General features: G+C 36.4%; 1 protein-coding gene across 1 annotated transcript in view; it reads left to right on the forward strand.

The window, feature by feature from the left end:
• Positions 1-21,603, forward strand: part of tcerg1l (transcription elongation regulator 1 like) — a 120,149-nt gene extending 98,546 nt beyond the window's left edge. Inside the window, exons 6-14 of the mRNA XM_053510891.1 lie at positions 4,318-4,443; positions 8,195-8,277; positions 10,214-10,302; positions 15,220-15,371; positions 16,924-17,005; positions 19,199-19,334; positions 19,676-19,765; positions 19,870-19,988; positions 20,802-21,603. Of these exons, the coding sequence (XP_053366866.1) occupies positions 4,318-4,443; positions 8,195-8,277; positions 10,214-10,302; positions 15,220-15,371; positions 16,924-17,005; positions 19,199-19,334; positions 19,676-19,765; positions 19,870-19,988; positions 20,802-20,958 (1,034 nt within the window). The 3' untranslated portion in view covers positions 20,959-21,603. The remainder of the gene's footprint in view (positions 1-4,317; positions 4,444-8,194; positions 8,278-10,213; positions 10,303-15,219; positions 15,372-16,923; positions 17,006-19,198; positions 19,335-19,675; positions 19,766-19,869; positions 19,989-20,801) is intronic.
• The last annotated feature ends 518 nt before the right edge of the window (positions 21,604-22,121 follow it).

The raw sequence follows: 22,121 nt of genomic DNA on the forward strand, positions 1-22,121 counted from the left end.
CCACTATACATATCAAAACCTGACAGTTTAAACCAAACAACCATGTCATTATGAACACTGTGAGCAACATTTATCACAAATCCCACAGAAATCGCAAAAGAAAGGAAATACTAGTCATGATGGAAAGCCCACAAGATCACCCAGTGTCATAAGGGGAACCCAAGACCTAAGTGGTTTTAATGTTACAGCTGATCGGTCTATATGTCATTTTAAAAGGCATATAAATCATGTTTATTAGGAGCGTTTACGAGTGGTGCAGACAGAGCATGACATTGTATTATCTCAACACATAGCTGGACTTCTATTCAAAGAAGGTCTCACTATTATGAGTATTGCAATAAAGCTGGTAAATAAATGGCACATCACAATACTTTATCTAATCAAATTCCTCAAATTCAAACAGAATCAGACTGCACTACAGATCCACTAGAAATTATTAAAAGACTTAGGCAATTACATCTCTCTTGATTCATCTAACCACATTAAACTCAAGCTGTAGAGACATTCATAGTTTTTAGGGATCTAGTCATTTTCTCACATAAAAAAACTGCTACAAATGATCTAAAGGAACTTATTGCTCTTTCTGGACCTACTGCAGCTGTGTCTACATTGCAAACTGGTAAATGTCCAGGGCTTGATTGATTTCCATCAGAGTCTTACACTAAAAGTCTGGCCTAAGCTGTCTTCCCTACTATTGGACATGTTCAATGAAGCCTTCAACTCTGGCAACCTTCCTGAACCTTTTACCCGAGATAGTATTTCTTTCTTTTTTTTTTTTTTTTAATGGATTGGGAAAAAACAGGACAAATGATGATAATCAAATTCATTTTGTCTTTCATGCTGCACTCGGCAGAGTTGTCCTTTAATTCCCCTGATATTTGCGATAGCTATTGAACTATTGTCATCTGCAGCCATGGTGTGGATGATAAAGCCTCCTTTTTTGTTGTTGAGCTTTTGCGGTATCTGTCCAATATTCATGATTAAGTTCTGTCTGCCCTCTTCACCTTTCAGTCTTTTGGCAAGCTATCCAGAAAGAAATTTAACTGGATCTCACCATAAGTGAGATATTTCCTGATAAAACATCTCCCTAGCTTCTCACCTACAGTAAATGGTTAGTAATGGAAACAATGCCAATCAAGTCTCTTTAAAAGCGCTAGTGCTTGCTCCTATGTTATTCTCCATGTCTTTTTACACAAAGAATCTGATTATGAAAACATAATTTATGACCTGACTTAGTTTATGTGGCCCTTTAAGCTGGAGTCATGTTTCATTAAGGCTCCTTTGGTGGCAAAGTTTTCCCAACCTTGGTTGCAGACACTTCTTTTTTTGCTATGGTTTAGATTAGGTGTGCGACAGTATATATATATACATATATATATATATATATATATATATATATATATATATATATATATATGATTTTTTTTTTTTGTCAGGTCCCAAGTGAACAATCCCAATGGTTTGAACAATTTTCTCCATTTTAAGGCAGAAAACCCAGCTCTCCAGTATGAAATAGGTTTTGTGGGTGTGTGTGTGTCTTCAGGGAGAGAAATACAGAGGTAGATGTTTTAGTTCATTCTCTATGGAGTAAGGGAGTGAGTTAGCGGCCATATTAGAATTTTTTATTGACTTTTTTTTTTCTTTTAAAGTATTAGAGATTTTCAAGCTCTTCAACATAACGTGTCTTGTTTTCTGAGCAGACTCAATACGATAAGCTGGGAGTCATGGGAGCAAAGGAATTCAGTATGGCTCCCAAACGAATCCTTATAACTTGAAAATAGTGTTGTGTCATTCTACACTGCTCAGGAGACCTTGCTGAATGTATTGATTTAAGTTTTTTTGTTTTTTTTGTGGGTGCATGCAAAATTGAGAGAGACAAGCCCACCTAGACACCCAGAGGGAGGATGATTTGGGCTGCTACACATACCCAAAAAAGTATGACACTAATTTTTTCACTGTTAAAACAGATCTCTTGCATTAACTTGAATGGCAACAGCAGTATCTTGCTTCTGATACTTACCAATGTATCTCGGGTTACTAAAGGAGATAGAGAGCCATTTCTCAGATTGTTTGAGAAAGAGAATTTTAATGGGATGCAAAGTGTGTGCTTGGTGTGTGTACTCACATTGTAAGGGTCACAATTTAAATATTTTTGTAAATATATTAAGGGCCCCATTGATTTCTACAAGAAAATCACTTTATTTAGTATGGCTCCCAAAATATTTATTTTGTCAGGGTCCAAATGAATATATGTCACTCCCCAATGGTTTGACCAGTCTTCTGCACACGCACACATGTCGACAAAATTGTTTCTGGTCAATTGTTTTGGTCTAGGCCGAAGGGTACCAACAGTTTTTGTCATTTTTGTCTATTCCATGAGTTTATTTTTTTAAATAATTCGGCTGAAGCATGGTTAAAAAGCAATGTCTGACTTTGATTCGTTAACATAGATTTTTTTATTACTTTTGTCAGATTACAGTTATTATTTCTGTGACTATTGTGAGTTTTTCTTCCATTGACCGAAAGGTACCAACAATTTTGTCCATGTATATATATAGTCTAATCATAAATAAATAAATGATGAATAAACATTGTATTCGTTAAAATTAAATGGGACTCATGCTGTTCACAATTAAATCTATTGAACAGACAAAATTCAGCCTTTTATTCTTCTTTTCTCTTGGTCTGTCTAAATTCAGACCTATTTGTAAAGGTTAATTATGTTTGACACTAGCTGTAAGCTTTTCAGACTGAATATGAATGTACCATTATAACAAGCCCAGGGAACAAGCTTAAAATGTTTTTAAATTTTTTGTATTTTTTATTTTTTAAAACCAATTGTTTTATTTTAAGAAAGAAATGCCTTAATTCAAAAAATATTTCATTTTCATTACATTATTTTAATTAATCACACTTTACATTTTGTACACAATATAAACACACACACACACACACACACACACACACACACACACACACACAATGGAGAAGAAACAAAGTTAAAAATGTAAGTCCTGACAGACAGTAATAGATTATAACTGTGTTGTTGTGGTGGCAGTTATTGATTTGGACACATTGTTTATCCAGAGATAATAAAAGATGAGCCATTAAAAAACTTAAAACAAGCCCAACATTATAAAGAAGCAAACAAAAACATTTTGCCACAGAAAACTTCCTGACAGTTTCATGCAAAGAATACACAAGCTAGTATTTGTATAATAGATATCTGGCTGAAACCAAATGTCTAGCTGACCTGAATATTCATTATGAATAAAATATAATAATATTGTAGGTGTTCATGGTAATGAAGGACATCACAAGCATCATTAATATGTAGTCTACGCATAAGCACAACATAAGCAGGAAAGTTTAATGCATCCTCAGGGAGGAATACTACAACTATAGACCTTGATGCAGTACGCTGTCATGCATTCATAAGAGACAAAGAGAGAAAAGGAGAGGGGTGAGAATGTAGTCAGAGGTGTAAAGTCAGAGCTCATGCACATGGTGTGAATGTCTGAGGTAGTATTCAGTAGATACACCTTTAGGAAAAATAGAACCCCTAATGGCCTTTACACTACAGTAGAGGATTTCGATCTCAGAAAAGCTTACAAGTTGACCCTTTTATTTTGAAAGATAAGAAACTGTAATTATACACAGGATCCTTAAAGAACTACTGTATGAAAATCTTGTAGAATCCTAAAAAAGAAAAAAAGGAAAAATATGTTTTTATTCAGTCTATACAATGTGTGTATATCAAAACTTTTTCTTTTTTTTTTTTTTTTTGGTAAAAGATGGTTGTTTTGCGGGGTTTTGGAAACTGAAAGTTTACAAATAATTGTGCAAAATAATAATAAAGTCCAGTTATTGCGGAAATTATCTTACGAGAGAGATCAGATGGCAGTCAGTCAAACTGATTCAAGCCAATCCAAACTTAACATAAATACATACGTAGGTGTTCAGTTGGGTTGAGACTTTAAGAGTGTAAAGGTCAGCATATGGTTAACATAACTTTTTTTTTTATTTAACAAACCATTTCCTTGAGCCCTTGTGGGGTTGGTTTATTCGAGGAAAGAACACACCAATCGGGATAGTTATATTACATCATCTGATAAATGCTTTATGAACCTCTAAAGAGATTTAAACCATGTCAACAGAATCCCTCCTCAAGGAAAATATATGTGTGTGTATATGAAAGAGAGAGAGAGAGAGAATGAGAGAGAGAAAGAAGAAGAAGAGAGAGAGGAATGATGATGGCAAGTTTTTTTCTGACTTTTCCAGAACTGTCTGATTTTGTTTTCTCTATTTTACTCATAGGAGCTCGAGGCTCATGGGAAGGTCTGCTGAGTCCTGTTTTGCCCACACAATTCACTGCTGTGAGGTCCTTCTCTGCCCCTTCTGTGACCCTTCTGACTGGTAACTGGAAAGATAAAAAGACTCAAGGTGAGCTTGGCCTCAAAGTTCGAACAGTCTGAACTGCTGCCAGATTATGCAGACCAACTATATATGTATGTGCCAAAATATACAGTACTGAAACTTGCGCATCTCAGACACGCATTTGCGTTTGTCAACAGGGCAAAGCTCCAGAAACACTTGTTCACAGTAGGGAAAAGGAAGTTATGTTGTGCAGTTTTTGTTACAAATGGGTCTCATAATGGAGGGAAAAATATTTATGATCAAGTATTAATTCCGCTCTTAGGGAAGTGGTTGTAAATGGGGACAGAGTTTTAAAAAAGGTGATATAATACCTGTCCTATTACACCACCTGATGCCTACTTGTGGGGAATGTTAAAGGCGAATGTTAAACTGTGAAGATCCACCAAGAACTGTGCCTGCATTGCGCAACCAAATTGTCTCCTTTTGCAGGAGTCTGCAGCAAGCTTTGTTGCGGGAATCTGGGTTAAGAATCTGTGTGAACACTGCCTACAGCGAAGGGGTGCACTCACATTTCGAACACTTACATTATGCATACCATGGTAAATCAACATGTATATATACATGTCTAATAGTGTGTAAGTTAGTTCCTTTCAGTACAAATAAACTCATAGGACACGGTTCAACTTTTCATTTCAGTACTGCTATATTTACATTTGGCAGATGCTTTTTTTTATGTAATTACACATCTGAGCAGTTGAGGGTTAAGGGCCTTGCTCAAGGGCCCAACAGTGGCAACTTGGCGGTTGTTGGGTTTGAACCTGGGATTTTCCGAACCATAGTCCAACGCTTTAACCACTGAGCTACCCCTGCCCCCTGCTATATATTCGGTTATATATATCTTTCAGCTGCACAGACATACATACACAATGTATGTAACCATTATATCATTGAAAGAGTGGTGATTTTGTATTCTTTCAATTTATTGACATTGTACCTACAATTACTCATACCCTGCATACCATCTGCATCTAATTCATTTAGCCAATTTGGGGTGACCAAATAAAGCACAATGCATAAAACCTTCCTTTGCACAACATCCATATTTAGATAGGCTTTTAGCAAATCATTTGAAATATAAAGAAAGAATGTGAAGGGATACTTTTACCTCCAAATAAAGGTTCAAAACACAGCTGTCAAAATAAAGAATACTAAAGATTAAATAAAAAAAAAAAAGCTTTCCAAACCCATCAATTGCACAGCGTTTGCTACGATTTGTTCCTTCTACCACATTTGGCTCAGAGTTGCATCAGCAGACAAAATCATGTTCTTGTTGGATTCCAAAGAGTTGAGCCTCGTTTGTTGTCTGTCAAATTGAGGAATCCTTTCATTAGTGCTCAGCAGAAGATTACATGCTGTGTCAGACAGACCTTGTGATGTGAATGATATGGTGAATGACAAATGATAGAAATGCCTAATACTATGTTCTGAAAATGGTAGATATTTGGGGACAATCGAGGGAGAAAACTTAGTTCAATACTGGCTTAGTTCGATACTGGCTTAGTTCGATACTGGCTTAATTAAAAGAAAATCCAAAAAAATGTATGATTGTTATATAACACTAAGGTTACAATCTATGCATTTGCAAGTGCTTTTAACCAGCTGTAGTACAGTACCAACCAACAAAGCAACATACGAGTTATTCTCCGGAAGCAGTGTAAAAAAAAAAGCTCAGTCTACAAGACTGTACAGAATGGAATCAGACATAAGTAACATTCAAAAAGCATTGGTATTTTATTGATTAGATGACAAAAAGATGGTTGTAGAAACAATTTGTACACATATTAGTGCAGGGCAATATCCACTCGCTGTTCTACATAAATGTTTGTGGTCTTATTGATTTTCTGGTACAACCAACAGTATTTTATTTGCAGTGCACTTTTGACTTGAATTCCTTAATTCTAGTACAGTATAATATAAAGCCATGCCATTGCCTTGCCTGTGCCAAACGGATTGGCATTTATTAAGTGCCCACACTGCAAACTTAAGGAAGGGGTTTCTTAAGCGGTCGCAGTGTTGGAGTCAGGAGCATCTGAATGCAATGATTTAAACATGGAAAAGCCATTGCCTCCTGAAGCGAACCTCAGCGTGCTTTGCAGTCAGAACAATGACCAAATGTCAACGAAAACCGAACAATAACAATCCCCAGAAGCTGTGGAATGAGCTCCGGCAGGGGCACTCTGCTGAATTGGTTCACATCAATAAAAAAAAGGTTATAAAGGTTCAAATGTCTACACACCACAAAGAGTAAGATTAAATGCCAGAGACAGCTGTACTTTCTCATGTGTCCATGGATTTGACAAGATTTCCCTAGTTGTAATGAAAAGTCTTTACATTGTAGATTTAGATAGAAGTATTCTGGGGGAATTCTTCAATAAATAAAACAAGAGTACGTTAAACAAGTGTACGGTAACACTTTACCTGTCGTCTCAGATACTGATTAACCCCTTACAAGCTGACAAGATACACACCTTCTTTTTGATTTCGAAATGACATGACAGTGCAGCTCTCAGAAATCAATGATCAAAGGGTCATCGGTATTGATAGTTGCATTTTCAAGTTGCAAGTGATAGAGTATGAGTAGGGTATTTTTGAACATTATCATGGACCCAGCAGCACGTCTCATTTTGTAGCAGTGTAAACATTTTGTCACTTTGTATTTATATTTTTGTATATAGATTTTTCACATTTGTTTGCTTAATTATTTTAGCAGTGATCATTTCTTCCCTTGGAATTAAAAGGTTGTGTTTTAACCTATTTTTCTTTTTGTGATATGTAGTTTTGGACTCCGTTTAGAAAATAAAAATGCACAGCACAGTTTTGCTATCTGGAGTGCAAAAGCTTTGAATCTCAATATCTCAAAATCGCTCAGAATGCAAATAGCACCTTATAATTCCAAGGGAATGCATTGTAACAGCTTAAAAAGTAAGAGCAAGGACAACATCAAGCAAAACAAACAACAGACTATACATAACAGAAGCGAAAGTGAAGAAACACAGAAACATTGTAAAATAGAAGTGCTAATGCAATCAGGTGGCATGTACTGTATGTCACATGCAACAGCCCTTTCCAGTTTCAACATGACGGCGCACACCAGTGCACAAAGCAAGGGTCATAGAGACATTGATGAGCTTGTTTGTGGAAGTGTGGAAGAACTTGACTGGCCTGCACAGATCCCTAACCTCAACCCAGTACAACACCTTTGGGATAATTAAAGTGGAGACTGCAAGCCAGACCTTCGCGCCCAACATCAGTGTCTGACCTCACAAATGCACTTCTGGAAGAATGGCCAAAAATTCCCATAAACACACTCCTAAACGTTGTGGAAAGCCTTTTCAGAAGAGTTGGAGATATTATAGCTGCAGAGGGTGGACCAACATCATGGAGTTGCATGTTATTCAATTTCATATGCATGTGAAGGCAGGCGAGCGAATACTTTTAGCAATATAGTGTTTGATTGGCAGATCAAGGAAATGTGGAGTACTTTGAAACACTTTAATGTTCTTAAATGTTTTGCACCATTTTTAATCTATTCCTGCCATGTCTACATTGCTTATAAATGAATATTTGATTTGGGGACCAACTGCATGCTGAAAGTACTTTAATTAGCCTACTTACCACACTTTAAATTACATTGTCATTCTTGTGGACTGAAGTGCAGTTTAACAGACAAGCTCTTTGCTGATTGCTCAGTGAATGCCTACGACTGATGAGAATTTAAACTGAGACTAACATCTAGCATCTGTTTTCTTCCACAAAGAAAAGAAACTGGAAGTGAGGAAGCCATCATGCACAGGAGCCTTAGTACTACACTCTGATTCAACTTCAGAGGACAAAATTGAGGTTTGTGATCATTATTCACTTTCTCCCTCGTTAACTCGTTCTGATCGTCATTTTGGTGTAACCGCTCATAGCCTCTAAAGTGCCAGAACAGTGGAGGCCATTTAATTTACATATTTGGGGTTTGGCATGAATTGAATCTAACTGAATATAAAAGAAAGCAAACTGAAATATCATAGGAGCGCAAAATGAGTGTCCAATTAAAAAATATTTATTATCTCCGCTATGCGCTGAAAGGACGAGGGATTCTCCTTGTGCTTTAGGAAGTTTATTGCAGAAGTGAATGCAGAATTTTAGATAGACTGGGCTTCAGTTATTCTAAAAAAAAATATGGTGGGCTTACACTGTCTATGTTTTCACTGACTTCTGTCTAAAAGGTTTCCTACAGGCCACATGAGCCGCATGCTTCTAGATTTATCAGTGCATCCACTGAGCGAAGAGTTTTGTTGTCATTCTAGCTCTATACAATATATAGTATACAACTATACTGGTAAACAACTTTTTGAAATATATCATAGTTAATTAAAAATAGTGACATCTTCTTTCAGTGACCTTACACATCCTCAGTAGATAGGCTCAGTATTTTATATAATAGACTACATTATTCACAGACTGAAAGCTATGCACTAATTGGTGAGCGTATAGTATACAGTATGACCGATGCCAGGTCTTGTCAGCAAGTTTACAACAAGATCTTGTCTCCAATAGTTCTCAGTGAATCACACTTTTTCCTAGTGTGGCAAGAAAGTTTTCTTAAGAGTTTACTTCTTTCTTGGAGCCCTGCTCTGGTTGTATCATCTCATGCTTTGCATGCCTATGCCTGGTGATGGATTGGCATCCCATCCAGGATGAACCCTGCCCCTGGGATAAGCTTCAGGCCTCTTCTGGTCCTATACAGCATCAACAGTATAGAGAATAAGTGAGTGAGAGTGTGTACTGTAATTCTGCAGTAGAGGTGATCAGTGATTCAGTGCATTCTTGTTAAGAGACAAGGAGGCTCAGAGCTCAAGGTGTCAAAATGAAGATCAGATGGTCATGAGCACTCTGACACCTCCACGTTTGATTCATTTAACTACTGTAGATCTATAATCTTCAACTGCTAAGTTGCTTTCTGTCTCAGTTGTAATTGACTGGATTAAAATGTCAGCTGAATGAGCAAATCTAAATATAGTCAGTTATATTATATTTTACATTTGCCCAAAACATTTATTTTAAATATATATTACAGAACTTCACTGTCACTATAATTCTTTCCTCTTTTTTTTTTTTTTTTTTTTTTTTACAGTGTATGGTTGTTCAGTCAAATATATTGTGACAGTTTTTATAAACGGCCGGGTACTTACTCTACGCTTTACACAGTACCTATTATTGGCCTTTCCAGACATCATAATTAGCAAAATTTCCTCACCACGCCAATTCATTTGGCCAGACAGATTGTCGTTGAGCAACCCACCGCTGTGGAGAATCAGTAATTTGGTCAGGCAGGGTTTCGGTAATTGACTGCTGTCTTTCCGTTTGTCGAGAGCTGAACATGTCTAAATCGTTTATCACACAGTAAGATCTGCTCCACATTTTGGGATTAGCCTCCTAACCCTCGCACTAGGTAAGTTAATTGAACTTCACATTTGTATAATCAGTTAAGTAAGAGCGAATAAACATTAATTGGGAATAAGACCTTTTCAAGATGTTGAGGTTACTGTTGGGCATGCTTAGGGTTGGCATGCTGCCTTGTTGTGCTGAATTTGTGGTTAAAGTGGATCTGAAGTGCAATGTGACTGTCACCATGATTTATTTTTTGTTTATTTACAAAATGAATTTGAAAAAGATTTAAAAACAAATCAGGGCTTAGAATAGACAGCTATTAGATTCTTTATACCTCAGAAATAAATGGGAACATCTGTAGAATAGTAATATGGAAAGTGTGTGTTTGTGTGTATAGGATGAGCAGTTTAAGATTAGCATGGATATCGACAGCTCTCCCAAAGACAAACGGCCAGTTGCATCCACCCCAGTGCCGGGCTCGCCATGGTAAGTGTTAATTAATTTGACTTTTAGATTAATTTATTATTATTATTCCTCTATTTATGAACTTTTATAAATAATTGTGTTAGATTTGGTCAAAAGATGCTTTTGCATGGTGGTTTATTTTTGCTATTTTAATTAGAAATATTCAAGATCGCCTATTCTTTTATGGAAATTAAGTAAAACACAAAAGATGTGCTATTTTACTATTTATAAAAAAATCTAAAGACAATTATGTGTAAACCCAGTTAATAAATTAGTTTGTGCATTTTTTTGTACTTAACAAGTTTACTAGTACAAACCTCGAATCACTGGATTATTTTACAATTCAGAGAAGTCATACCATCATCAATTCTGCAGTTCCGATCTGTTGTTTCCAGTATGTACCTGTACATGTATATGTTTTCCAGTCATAAATACACAAGCTAATAAACACACCATCTTTGCTGCATCAAAAGGGCCACAATGCGCACAATTAAGCAGCACATTTTAGCTCATTTAATGCCTCTCTCATCTCAGATCTGAACCAGAACAATACTGGTGTAGTGCAATCGCATTATTTCCCTCTGGCTCACCAGTTTCTAATCCAAGCCCCTTCTCCCCTCAACACAAATTCAGTTTACAGCAGCCATTATGGTTTGTCTGTGTCAGTTTTTGTTGACCCGTGGGGCTGAATTTACTCAACAAGCTTTAGTTTATACATATTGTAGAAGACTGCAGCCCAGAAAAACTCTTGCTGAAGCTGCAGTGTGTTTATCTACCTACTGCAATGCTCATATAGCGCAAACCCTTAAGGTGATTTAGGGTATAACGTTTGTTTGTGCCCTGAGTTAGCTCCTGAAGCTGCGCTTTTGCATGATGCAACACAATTCAGAGTTTTATTGGCAATCTTATTAATATAGTAAGGATAAACAAAGTGTCTGTCATCTGCCATCTGTTTGTAATATTAATTATGCCACAAATAGCTGGTGTTGGCTTTATTAAAAGCAGGATTTACAGTATTACCTAAAAGCTGGCATGACTATGTTCAGCAGGCTGCTTAGATCGTGTGATGTGAGTCAAAATAAAATGTCAGAATATGTTTGTCATGCTCAGCATGAAGTCACATCAAATTACTTTTTGCACTCCTGAGCAGGGCATCATGCGTCCGTGGCAGGAAGTGTCTGAATTGAGACATTTTTGTTTGAAAGTCATATAGGTGCTTGTATATGGTGTGCACAGCAAGAGATGAAAGGAATTGTTCAAAGGAAAAAGGCCTAAATTTTTTTGAACTGAATATTGATTTTGTATTGTTTGTAGTATGCTTTTGAGATGAGGTTAGACTTCAAGTGTTCTTTGAGATCGATAGATGGATTGATAGACCGATAGATTGATAGACAGATTGATTGATCGATAGATAAGCAACTGGATGAAAGAATGGTTCTACTTTCAACCTCTGTTGTAAGATTTTTTATAATTTTTATCACAGTTAATGTAAAAATTATTACAGTTTCTAAGACTGTACAGTCATAGAAAATCCGTGCTATGAATATAAATTTGTTTAACTTTAGTATAGGGGTTAGATTTCTTCCTAAGCAGAACATAGCAGCAAAAGAACATTGCACAGATAGCACCCCATGAGAGTGGTCCAAGGTTTATTTAAAAAAAAAACTTACTAAGTGGAAAACACATAGATAATAAAGAACAACAAGGTTAAACATAAAAAAATATTAATAACTATTTAATAACTTAATACATATTACAATTATCAGCCATAATACTATGACCTCCACAAGATGAACTGAATAACACAGGTTAACATTTGTATACTAGAAATCCAGTGATAGGATCATGGGCAAAGGCTCATTTACACCTGTGGGGAGCAAAGACCAGCCTGTCTAGTCCAATCTCATTGAAAAAAATATTGCTGATAGAAAGGTATTAAACCACACTATGCCTCTGCACCAAAGTCTTATATAAGGCCTAGTAGCCAAAGAGTACAAGGTTGTTGATCTAGCCTCTAAATGACCCAGATTTCAATCCACTTGGGCACCAATGGAACGCCCCAAGAGACCAGAGACAGGGGATTTCTCCGACATCAAGGGGAACCCATACAGTACAATACTGGGTTTAAGGTTTTCGTTTTAATTTTATGGCTGATTAGTGTACATTGGATCTTGGATTGGGAGTAACTTGGTCGGCAAGCGTTTTTGCAAAATGAGCAAAGTTTTTGAATAAATTTTAACTTCATAAATAAGTGAAGTCTTGACATAGGAGTAGTATGCATTCTAGAGTCTCTCTCTGTAAGGGAGTGATTTCTTTAGTGTGTGTGTGTGTGTGTGTGTGTGTGTGTGTGTGTGTGTGTGTGTGTGTGTGTGTGTGTGTGTGAGTGTCATTAGAGAGGTACCTACTTTATATTTTGTATAAATTATTATTTTATATGAATATTTTTGGGTTGTGGAACAAATCATCTTAGTTTTCGTTATTTCTTATGGGGGAAATTCTCTTTGATATATTTGTGCTTTGATATACAACCACACTTCTGGAACAAATTATGCTCACAATCCAAGGTTCCATGGGACAGTACCCTCCATATGTAGTTTACAAATTTCCTGTGCTAAATTGTTTCACCTGTTTCTTGTTATTCTTTGATAAGTTGGTCTGTTTATAACCTATAGTTTTTTATGCAATAAAATTGTCACTCTTGTTCTGTTTCCTGGTTTGTTTTGTAACTTGTCTCTTATTTCCTTATTGATCTTGCTTTTGTTATAAAACTTTAATAATGATGAAATAATTATGAAAATTCAATAATGAAAGGAAATTAGCACTTGCATCCTTTGCCTCTATTTATGACACTCACACCTCCTCACTTAACTCATCTCTCCTTACTGCCTGACCTTGCTAATTGTCTTTGGATGAAAATCCCCACAGCCATCGTCCAAAATCTATTGGATAAACTTTAGAACTTACTGTAGAGTTGAAGGTTATTTTATCAGGAAAGTCAACAAAATCTATATATATGATGTTCAAAAAGCGCATATGGTCATGTCTCTGCGAACTTTAGGTTATACAGTGAAAGGTACAGTATATTACTTTTTTTACTATTGACATGTGCTGTTCATTATAACGCAAAAAAAGTATAAATATTCTACAGTATTGCATTACACCACAAAGGTGTTGAATGCTTAATTCTGATTGATCAGAAATTGGTCAGAAGGTGATGATGATGACGATGACTATTATTATTATTATTGTTATTATTAATTAATTTATTTATTTTATAAAGAAAAGCTCTGATGTAGTAGGTCTATCTGCAAAGGTTTATATTATTGTGCTCTTTCTAATTCATCATTTCTGTAGCAGCTTACACAGGGACTTGTATAAAGAAAAAAAGGCTGGTGACAAAATGTTTATAGCTCTTAAAGCATAAGTGATAACATGGATGAGCCCGTTTTATGGATGTTCCACATTTCTAGAAATAGATAAAAGATGTGATGTGGTGTTCTTTTTAAATAAAACATTTTAAGTGGTGGCAAATTGCTGTGTTTTAAGAGAAATAAAGCACTGTCTAATGTGCTGTTTTGAAAAATAAGGGGTAACACATCCTTTCTGGTTCTGTGTTTCTCCATAGTCTTTTATTCCTTACATCCCTGTGTTGTGAATCATTTATGAGGACTAAGGACTTTATATAAGTTATTATTTAGAATTAGATACTAATAAAGTACTAACCTAAATATTTAGTTGTGGAGCTATACAGGCATTACAAAAGAAAAAAAACACAAGCAATATCACACAAGGGAGTGCTGTTATTCTGAATATCAGCACAGTTCTGATACTTTTACACAGTTCCACAAACAGTTTACTCAGTTTTTTTTAAAAGAGTATAATTAGTTTGTTTATGTAACCTAATATTTTCTCTGCCAACACATATCATTCCTCAACTGGCGAACCTAACTAACCATGACATGTGGAGCTGGCGACCGACTGTAAGCATAGTCCACTTTAGAATACAGTATCATCTTACTTCCAGGGTTCCGAGGTTGATTCAGTCACGTTAGAACAAAACAACATGGATGATTTAGAGGCAAGTGGGTGTAATTAATGATTGTTAGAACACCTATGATGTGGCGTTATACATATAGTAAAATGTCCCAGTGCTGTTATGTTCTATTATCACCACTCATGGAATGCCTCTTGTCCAATGAGATTACTGACTCTACTCAGTACTACTATACTTTCTCTCTCTTGCGCTGCGGGTAATCATCTGCTGGGTCTTAGTGCTCATCTCTTACTGGTGTTCGCACACACACACTCTTTCTCGTCGTTAGTGTGTGTCAGTGTGTGTGTTATGTGTGCGCGCGCGCGTAATTTGACACCGTGTCGGTTCACTCATTCTCTTTCTCTCTCGCCTTTAATGTGTGTGTGTGTGTATGTGTGTGTGAAACAGAGAGGTGGTGTTTCACTCACACACAACCGGCACGGTGTCAAATTATGCTCGCGCACACACAACACACACACAGCAGCGCAGGAGAGAGAAAAACACACAGCGCCTGTGCGCATAAATGGAAACACTTATCTGTCAGGATTTATTTTTACTTTTTTTAAGGTAACGTGCAGGTTAATTTGTTTTATTTTTACTGTATATTTTGTGTTAATTATTTTTATGGATTAATTTTTTTGGGCTGTGGAACGAATTATTTTAATTTCCATTATTTCTTATGGGAAACTGTGCTTTGACTTATGTGTGTTTTGGAATACAAGCCTGCTTCCGGAATGAATTACGCTCGTAATCCGAGGTTCCACTGTATATATTTCTATATAATATTACATATTTCCATATGGTTTACATTTGATATGGGTGAGTCAGTAATTGTGTAGGTGTGTGTGTGCGTAGGTGCATGCGCGTGTAAAACTATGAGTCTTATCAACTTTCTGTATTTGCAGGTGTGTGGTTTGGACAGGAGATGATCGAGTTTTCTTCTTCAACCCCACCATACAGCTGTCTGTATGGGAAAAACCAGTTGATCTAAAAGACCGGGGAGACCTCAACAAAATCATTGAAGATCCTCCCCATAAACGCAAGAAGGACTTGTCAGGTAAGGCTGTATGCCTGGCATGGTGCCAATAGCATCCAGCATGAATGATTTTGTCTGGGTAGAGGCTGTTACCTAGCAAACTATTCTATTGAAAAACCGGATAATGATAGATTAGGTTGGTAAACAAATGTCTTTCAGGGAATTGATCAGTGAGTGCCAATTTTAAACCCCAAACCTTCAATTTCAGGTATCAATTGGACAGACGCATCTCAGACGTAATCTTCACATAATCATAATGTTGTTTGTCAAAAAGATAATGCCCAAAAAACCTATTGAATGCTGTTCACATGGATTAGCTAATAAGCACTAAGCTGATGTTTCTGCTTCTGCACATATTGAATTAGTTCAGATCTTGTCTGGAAGTTATTACATGGCTGAATACATTTCCCTGAAGCTTGTATGCTTTTATTGATTTAGTCTTATTGCAGTCACTCTGTGATTAGTTATTGATGTGTTCACTTCTCAATTCAGACAAAACAGATACTGTAGATGGAATTATGCTTATTAAAGTTCGTTATATTAATTCGTTTTATAAGATTTTTTTGCCATTATTTTAATTAAGCCTGCTGACAAGCTCAGCAAAGATGGGCTTAGCATTAGAATGAATGTGTGGATACTTGCTGTGTGGTGACTATTTGCTTTTTATCACTTTTTAGTCGTTTTGATAGTTTAGCATTGTCTTAAATTTTATATGCAGCTTAAAAAAATCTTGAACAATGTAAAAATGGAATGTACAATGTCCTCAGGAGACTTTTCCTTAATCTCCTTACGAGACTAACTGAATATATTTAAATTGTATTATACGACAACTTTGCTTTTGAATATCCATATAATAGTATGCTTACTACTATATATATATATATATATATATATATATATATATATATATATATATATATATATATATATAATAGGGTACATATAATAAAACTGGCATTGTCTGTACATTGAAAAATAATTTGGGGGGTGCAAGATGAGTAATAAAACACATCAAGATGTTTTTTGTATGTCTGTCTGTTCGTTTATGCACATATCATGTAAAAACATCTGAATTAATTTTAATGAGGTTTTCACAGGTCTATTTGGCCAAGCATGAGGTAACATATAGGCTGTGTTTCATTGCAGTCAGCCTATGGAAAGATAAGATATGCTACTTTGAAATTTAAATGGAAAAACTAAGAATATATGGTACCTCAAGCAAAACAGACAAAGTAAAATTTAGAAAAATTTTAAAATTCCAAAACCCATCTTGATGTGTCTTATATCCGCCCCAAATAATTTTTTCGAAAAATATCTTCAAATGCATACAGACATGGCAACTTTACAGTTTTATTATACAGTATGTATAATACCTTTAAAAATTTTTTTTTGAAAAAGCAATAGTTTCATGTGAAAATTTAACAGATGGCCTTGTACATTTTTAAAACACGCTTCTAAGTGTAGAATAACCACAATCTCACACCTTCATTCCTTGCAGTTCATGGTAACATAAAATTTTACTTTTGTACATTTTTTAGTTAGCAAGTAAGCAAAAACCATATTTTTCCTGCAGAGGATGGCTCAAATTCCTTCTCAGCTGATAGTGAGGATGAAGATGATGAAGGAGATCATCTTTTAAAATCAAAACGCAACAGGTATGTCTTACAATAAAAAGATAATTAGATATGGAATGTCATATAGGATCCTTGAATGTATGTAGCAATGTGGGAATGTACTGTAGATGATGCTGCACCTGAAGTCTGGCAAGAAATAGACAAAAAATTGCAGAGAGAGAAAGAGAGAGAAAACTTAAAGTTTTCAGAATGATATACAATTTAGCCATAACATTTAAACATTGAAAGTTAAAGAGAATAACATTGATTATCTCATTCCAGTGTAAAGCAGAGGGGATACATGACTCAGCTTTTGAACAGTTAGTTCTCAAAGTGGATGTGTAGGAAGCAGGGAAATGGACAAGCATAAAGATGAGAGCAATTTCAACAAGCACCAAATTGTGATGGCTAGACAACTGTCTCAGAGGGTCTCCAAAACAACAACTCTTGTAAGGTACTCCTGATATGCGGTGGTTAGTATTTACTTAAAGTGGTCCTGAGAAAGACAACCACTGAACCTACAAAAGACACCCAAGGCTCATTAATTTGTGTGAGGAGACAAAGGCGGCTAGCCTCACAGAAAAGTCAGTGCTGTCTATAATAGAAATGTGTCAGAACACACAGTGCAGTGCAGCTTACATCGTACAGTATGGGGATGGTCAGCTGCAGACAAATCAGATTGCCCATACTGATCTGTGTTCAACAATTCCTACAATGGGCATGTAAACATCAGAACTAGATTCAGCTGGAGAAATTGAAGAACGTGGCCTGGACTCAAGTGGATGACCGGATGTGTGTGCATGGTTTACCTTGGGTAAGAAGGAACTGTGGGAAGAAGGCAAGATGGCAGGAGCAGTTTAATGCTCTGTCCAGTGTTCTGCTGGAAAACATTGTGTCCTGGGATTTATGTGGATGATACTTGTATAGATGACATGTACCACCTACCTAAACGTAGACCCCTTTATGGCAAGAGTAGTGATCCAGACTCCCTCTGCCCTCCAGACCTGTCTGACCCATCCTGGTGCCCCGCTTCTGGCTGAAGATCTCGTCACATGGATGCCCCGTGTGTCTCTCTGGGATGCGTCTGGTGTCTGGGAATGATTCTCTCTACCTAGAAAATGGTTCTGGCCTTGACTGGTGTTGGCAACTGTTCCTCTGGGGGCTTGACAGTTCGATAGTTCATGACTGGAACTTCTTACAAGTCTACATGGGTCTTCAATAACTACCTGGACTCCATATTAACATCAATTAACATCTGCTATTATAGCTGAACTGCCTCCCACCCTACACACTGTATGAATGCAGATCATTAACTGCTTTCTGTTTCACCCAAATGAGGATGGGTTCCCTGTTGAGTCTGGTTTCTCTCAAGGTTTCTTCCTATTACCATCTCAGGGAGTTTTTCCTTGCCACTGTCGCCCTCGGCTTGCTCACCAGGGACAAACTGACCATTTTGATTCATACACATTCACATTTCATACAAACTTAAATAATTCTTTTGACTGTGTAAAGCTGCTTTGCGGCAATGAAAATTGCTAAAAGCGCTATACAAATAAAATTGAATTGAATTGAATTGAATATTGCCTAATGACTGTGGCCACATTCAGCACTGCCTGGCAGACTGTAAAAATTGTTCAGGAATGGTTTGAGGAACACAAGAAAGTTAGAATAAATTGAATCCATGGAGGACTTAAAAAAAACTGCTACTAATGTGTTCATGCCAGACACCGCAGCACACTTTCAGAGGTCTTGTGGAGTCCACGCCTCAACAGAAAAAGGCTCTTGTTTTGACCGCACAAGGGGGACTTCCGTAATATAAAGCAGATGGTTTTATTGTTATGACTGATCTGTGTCTGCAATAGAAGTGATTTGTGACTTCTCACACTGTCATCTGGACATTGGTGTTTACACACTCAGTTCAGTTCGTCACCTTGGGTGCAAAATGAGACAACTACTCCAGGCTAACTGAGAAAGTGCTGGTGATCCACTTCCTGGCCAATTAATGTTCAATTCTACTGAAGTGAGAAAGTTAATTGATCTTAATTTTGCATTTTTGTCTTGGACGGAGATGATTATTTCTATAAAGAGTATGATTGACATTAATGAAATTATAACTAATTTGAATTTGAATAGCAGGCTGAGCAGAGAAGACTGTTGGGAATAGATAGAGGAAAACACCCATGATATATTCTACAGGCTGAACAGATGTCTTTTTCATTATGTCTTCCAATTAAGATTGGAAGAGCCATCTAGTCATTCTGCGTCTGTCAGTGAGGAGCAGAATACAGAAAGGTGCACCGCTTCCAATCAGATGGTCCTACCACTCGAACTGCGGATCACGCACTTCAGAGATATGCTCCTGGAGAGAGGGGTAAGCATGTTAAAAGCACTTTGAAAACCCTTTATTAAGCAACAATATGGCGTTATATGAACTCCAACAAAGGTGCATTTAATTCAGTATGGCTCCAGGGCCATATTAAAATTCATGGTGAGTTTTGAGTGTTAATTTCTGAGTTAAAATGAAGATCGCTGACTCTGGGTTAAACCCCTAGATCAAATAATATTTTCAAGGTGTTTCAGTTCTCCTCACTCAATTGTAGCTTATTTCATTTGAACTGCAATAAATAGATTTTAGTTTACACCTGAGCAAGTGATATTATCACCTTCCTTATTACTTGCATGTGCATATTTGTATTTCCATCCTAATATCAGGTGTCTGCATTCTCAACATGGGAGAAAGAATTACACAAGATTGTGTTTGATCCCCGTTATCTGCTCCTGGGGCCAGAGGAGAGGAAGCAGGTATGACTGTGTTGAAGACTGTTAGATGAAACTTGGCCTCACTAACATATGTCATTTAATGCCCTTTTATGGACCTTAATCCTGTCTCTCTTCTCCTTTTGTAGATTTTTGATCAGTTTGCCAAAGCCAGGATTAAAGAAGAATATAAAGAGAGAAAGAACAAACTACAGCAGGCAAAAGAAGAGTTCAGGAAATTACTTGAAGAGTCTAAAATTACATCCAAGTATGTTTCTGTGTTATCTTCTTATCACTTCAATTGTTATATTAGCACAGTGTGTACCAGAGAGGAAATATATTGCCCCAAAATCTTGACCTGGAATTTTATATATTCAGCTATTGTGTTAATAATGGATGTGATCCATGGTGCAGGTCTAAGCTTCTTTGACTTGGGCTGTTTGATCCTGTTTCCTTTTGCTAGTTCCCAGAAGGAGTAAATTCAAATTCAATTCTGTTTGAAGGTTCCATTTTTGCACAGTTCTACTGTTTCTAGTGATTTGTTTATACTCCTGACACATTTACTTTTTACATAATTAGTAAATTATGTAAAAGTATCTGGATGAAACCTGTATAAAAATGAATATTAACTGATTTGTTTAATGAGAGGAAAATTTTACCCTTAAAATGTCTTAATACAAAGATTACCAAAGATGTTTTGACAAGGCACTGAACGTTCAAGGTCCATAGCCACACCATTATGAACTCTAAATTTTGCATGAGCACCGGACTTAATACCTGAGTTTGCCAAAGAAAGCCAGTGTCAAAGAATTACAGTTGGTGTTTTGATGTCGATGATTACCTTGTACCAATTTATTTTAGTCCTGTGGATGAAAATAGATCAGAACTCAACTTTAAGTTTATATCCAAGCACCAAATCAACAATAACCAAGCTGTATTAAATCACAAAGGCAGCACAAGGAGATGAGCGGCACATGTGCGAATGAGCAACAGTATATCAACACTGCAGTGAAATGGAAAATTGGATGGCTCCAGCAGCCTGTGACAGCCTGGCTGATTTATTCCTTCTTTTTCCATGTAGGTCAACTTTCAAAGAGTTCTCAGAGAAGTATGGGCGAGACCCACGCTTCAAACGTGTTCCCAAGCAGAAGGACCAGGAGCTGCTTTTCTCCCAGTTTGTCAGCGGGCTAAAGAAGCGTGATAAGGAGAACCGACTGAGGCTGAGGAAGATGAGATGAAACCTCATCAGGCTTTGAAATAAACTATTTTGTTTTTACAGAATGCCTTCAATCAAGTCAAATCAAGAATCAAGTCAAAATTGCATATTGACACAATATTCCACTGCGTCTGACTAAGTAACTGAAACCTATTGCAGCGCCTGCGGTTCTCATTGAACTCTGAATTTTCGGAACAACAAACGCACAAACGGTAGAGCACCAGAGCCAGGCTGGTTCGACTTTAGAGGTAGTTCAACTCGGAGACTGATACGTTTCATATTGAAGCTCTTAAAATTAAATGTTGCAAGATGTCACAATAAAAAAAACTGTGTAAAAATTATTTCAACAATAGGCAAACTGTACTGTTGAAAGCCATTGACTTTTTGCGCATACAGGTATTAAGGGTTTTTTTAAGACTGTAAATACATGTTGACAAATGTGCGCTGTAATGAATTTTTGTGAAAGTGTAATGTGAAGTGTGTGAAGTGTCACAGAAGAATGTCTGATTCTCCACAGCATCTGTGAGAGTCACAAAGTTGTAATGTTTTGGTGGTTATTTTTCAAATTGTCTAAAGTGTCTATTGTGATTAAATTGTGAGCCAGAAATGATATAATTGGCATTTATTTAAATCAATCACCTGTTTTGAAATTTGCCCTAATATCTGAATTATTTCTAAAAAAAAAAAAAAAAGAAAGAAAAAAAAGCTTACACTACATAAAATTTAATATTACAATATTATTTATTTATCATTGAGGCCAAATCAGATTCAAGAGTTTCTGGTATTGTTTCTGTATTTGGGTTCTGATGTTCCTAAACATGTTTTAAAAAATTGGCCTTTAGGCCTAATGTAATAAAATTGTGGATTTCATTTGTTAAAAATTTCTTTACTGGCAGCTGTGTTTGTATTGATAAGTCAACACACACTTTCTTTCAACACAACACTATTTTAGTGTCTACAGTCCATATACAGTACAGTAGCTATGTAATTATTAGTAATGCTATTATCCGAATTCTAAATGTAGTGTTATACACTGGGAAAAGGAAACACTGTTTTGCTATTTAAGACCTGGAATATGCCAGTGACAGGGAAAAATAAACCATAGATAATATAACCTGGTCATTCAGTACATTCAGGTAGACAGATGACCATTAAATTAACAAATACTCTTTCTGAGCCTACACC

Source organism: Clarias gariepinus, chromosome 14 (genome assembly GCF_024256425.1).
Source record: "Clarias gariepinus isolate MV-2021 ecotype Netherlands chromosome 14, CGAR_prim_01v2, whole genome shotgun sequence".
Classification (NCBI taxonomy): domain Eukaryota; kingdom Metazoa; phylum Chordata; class Actinopteri; order Siluriformes; family Clariidae; genus Clarias; species Clarias gariepinus.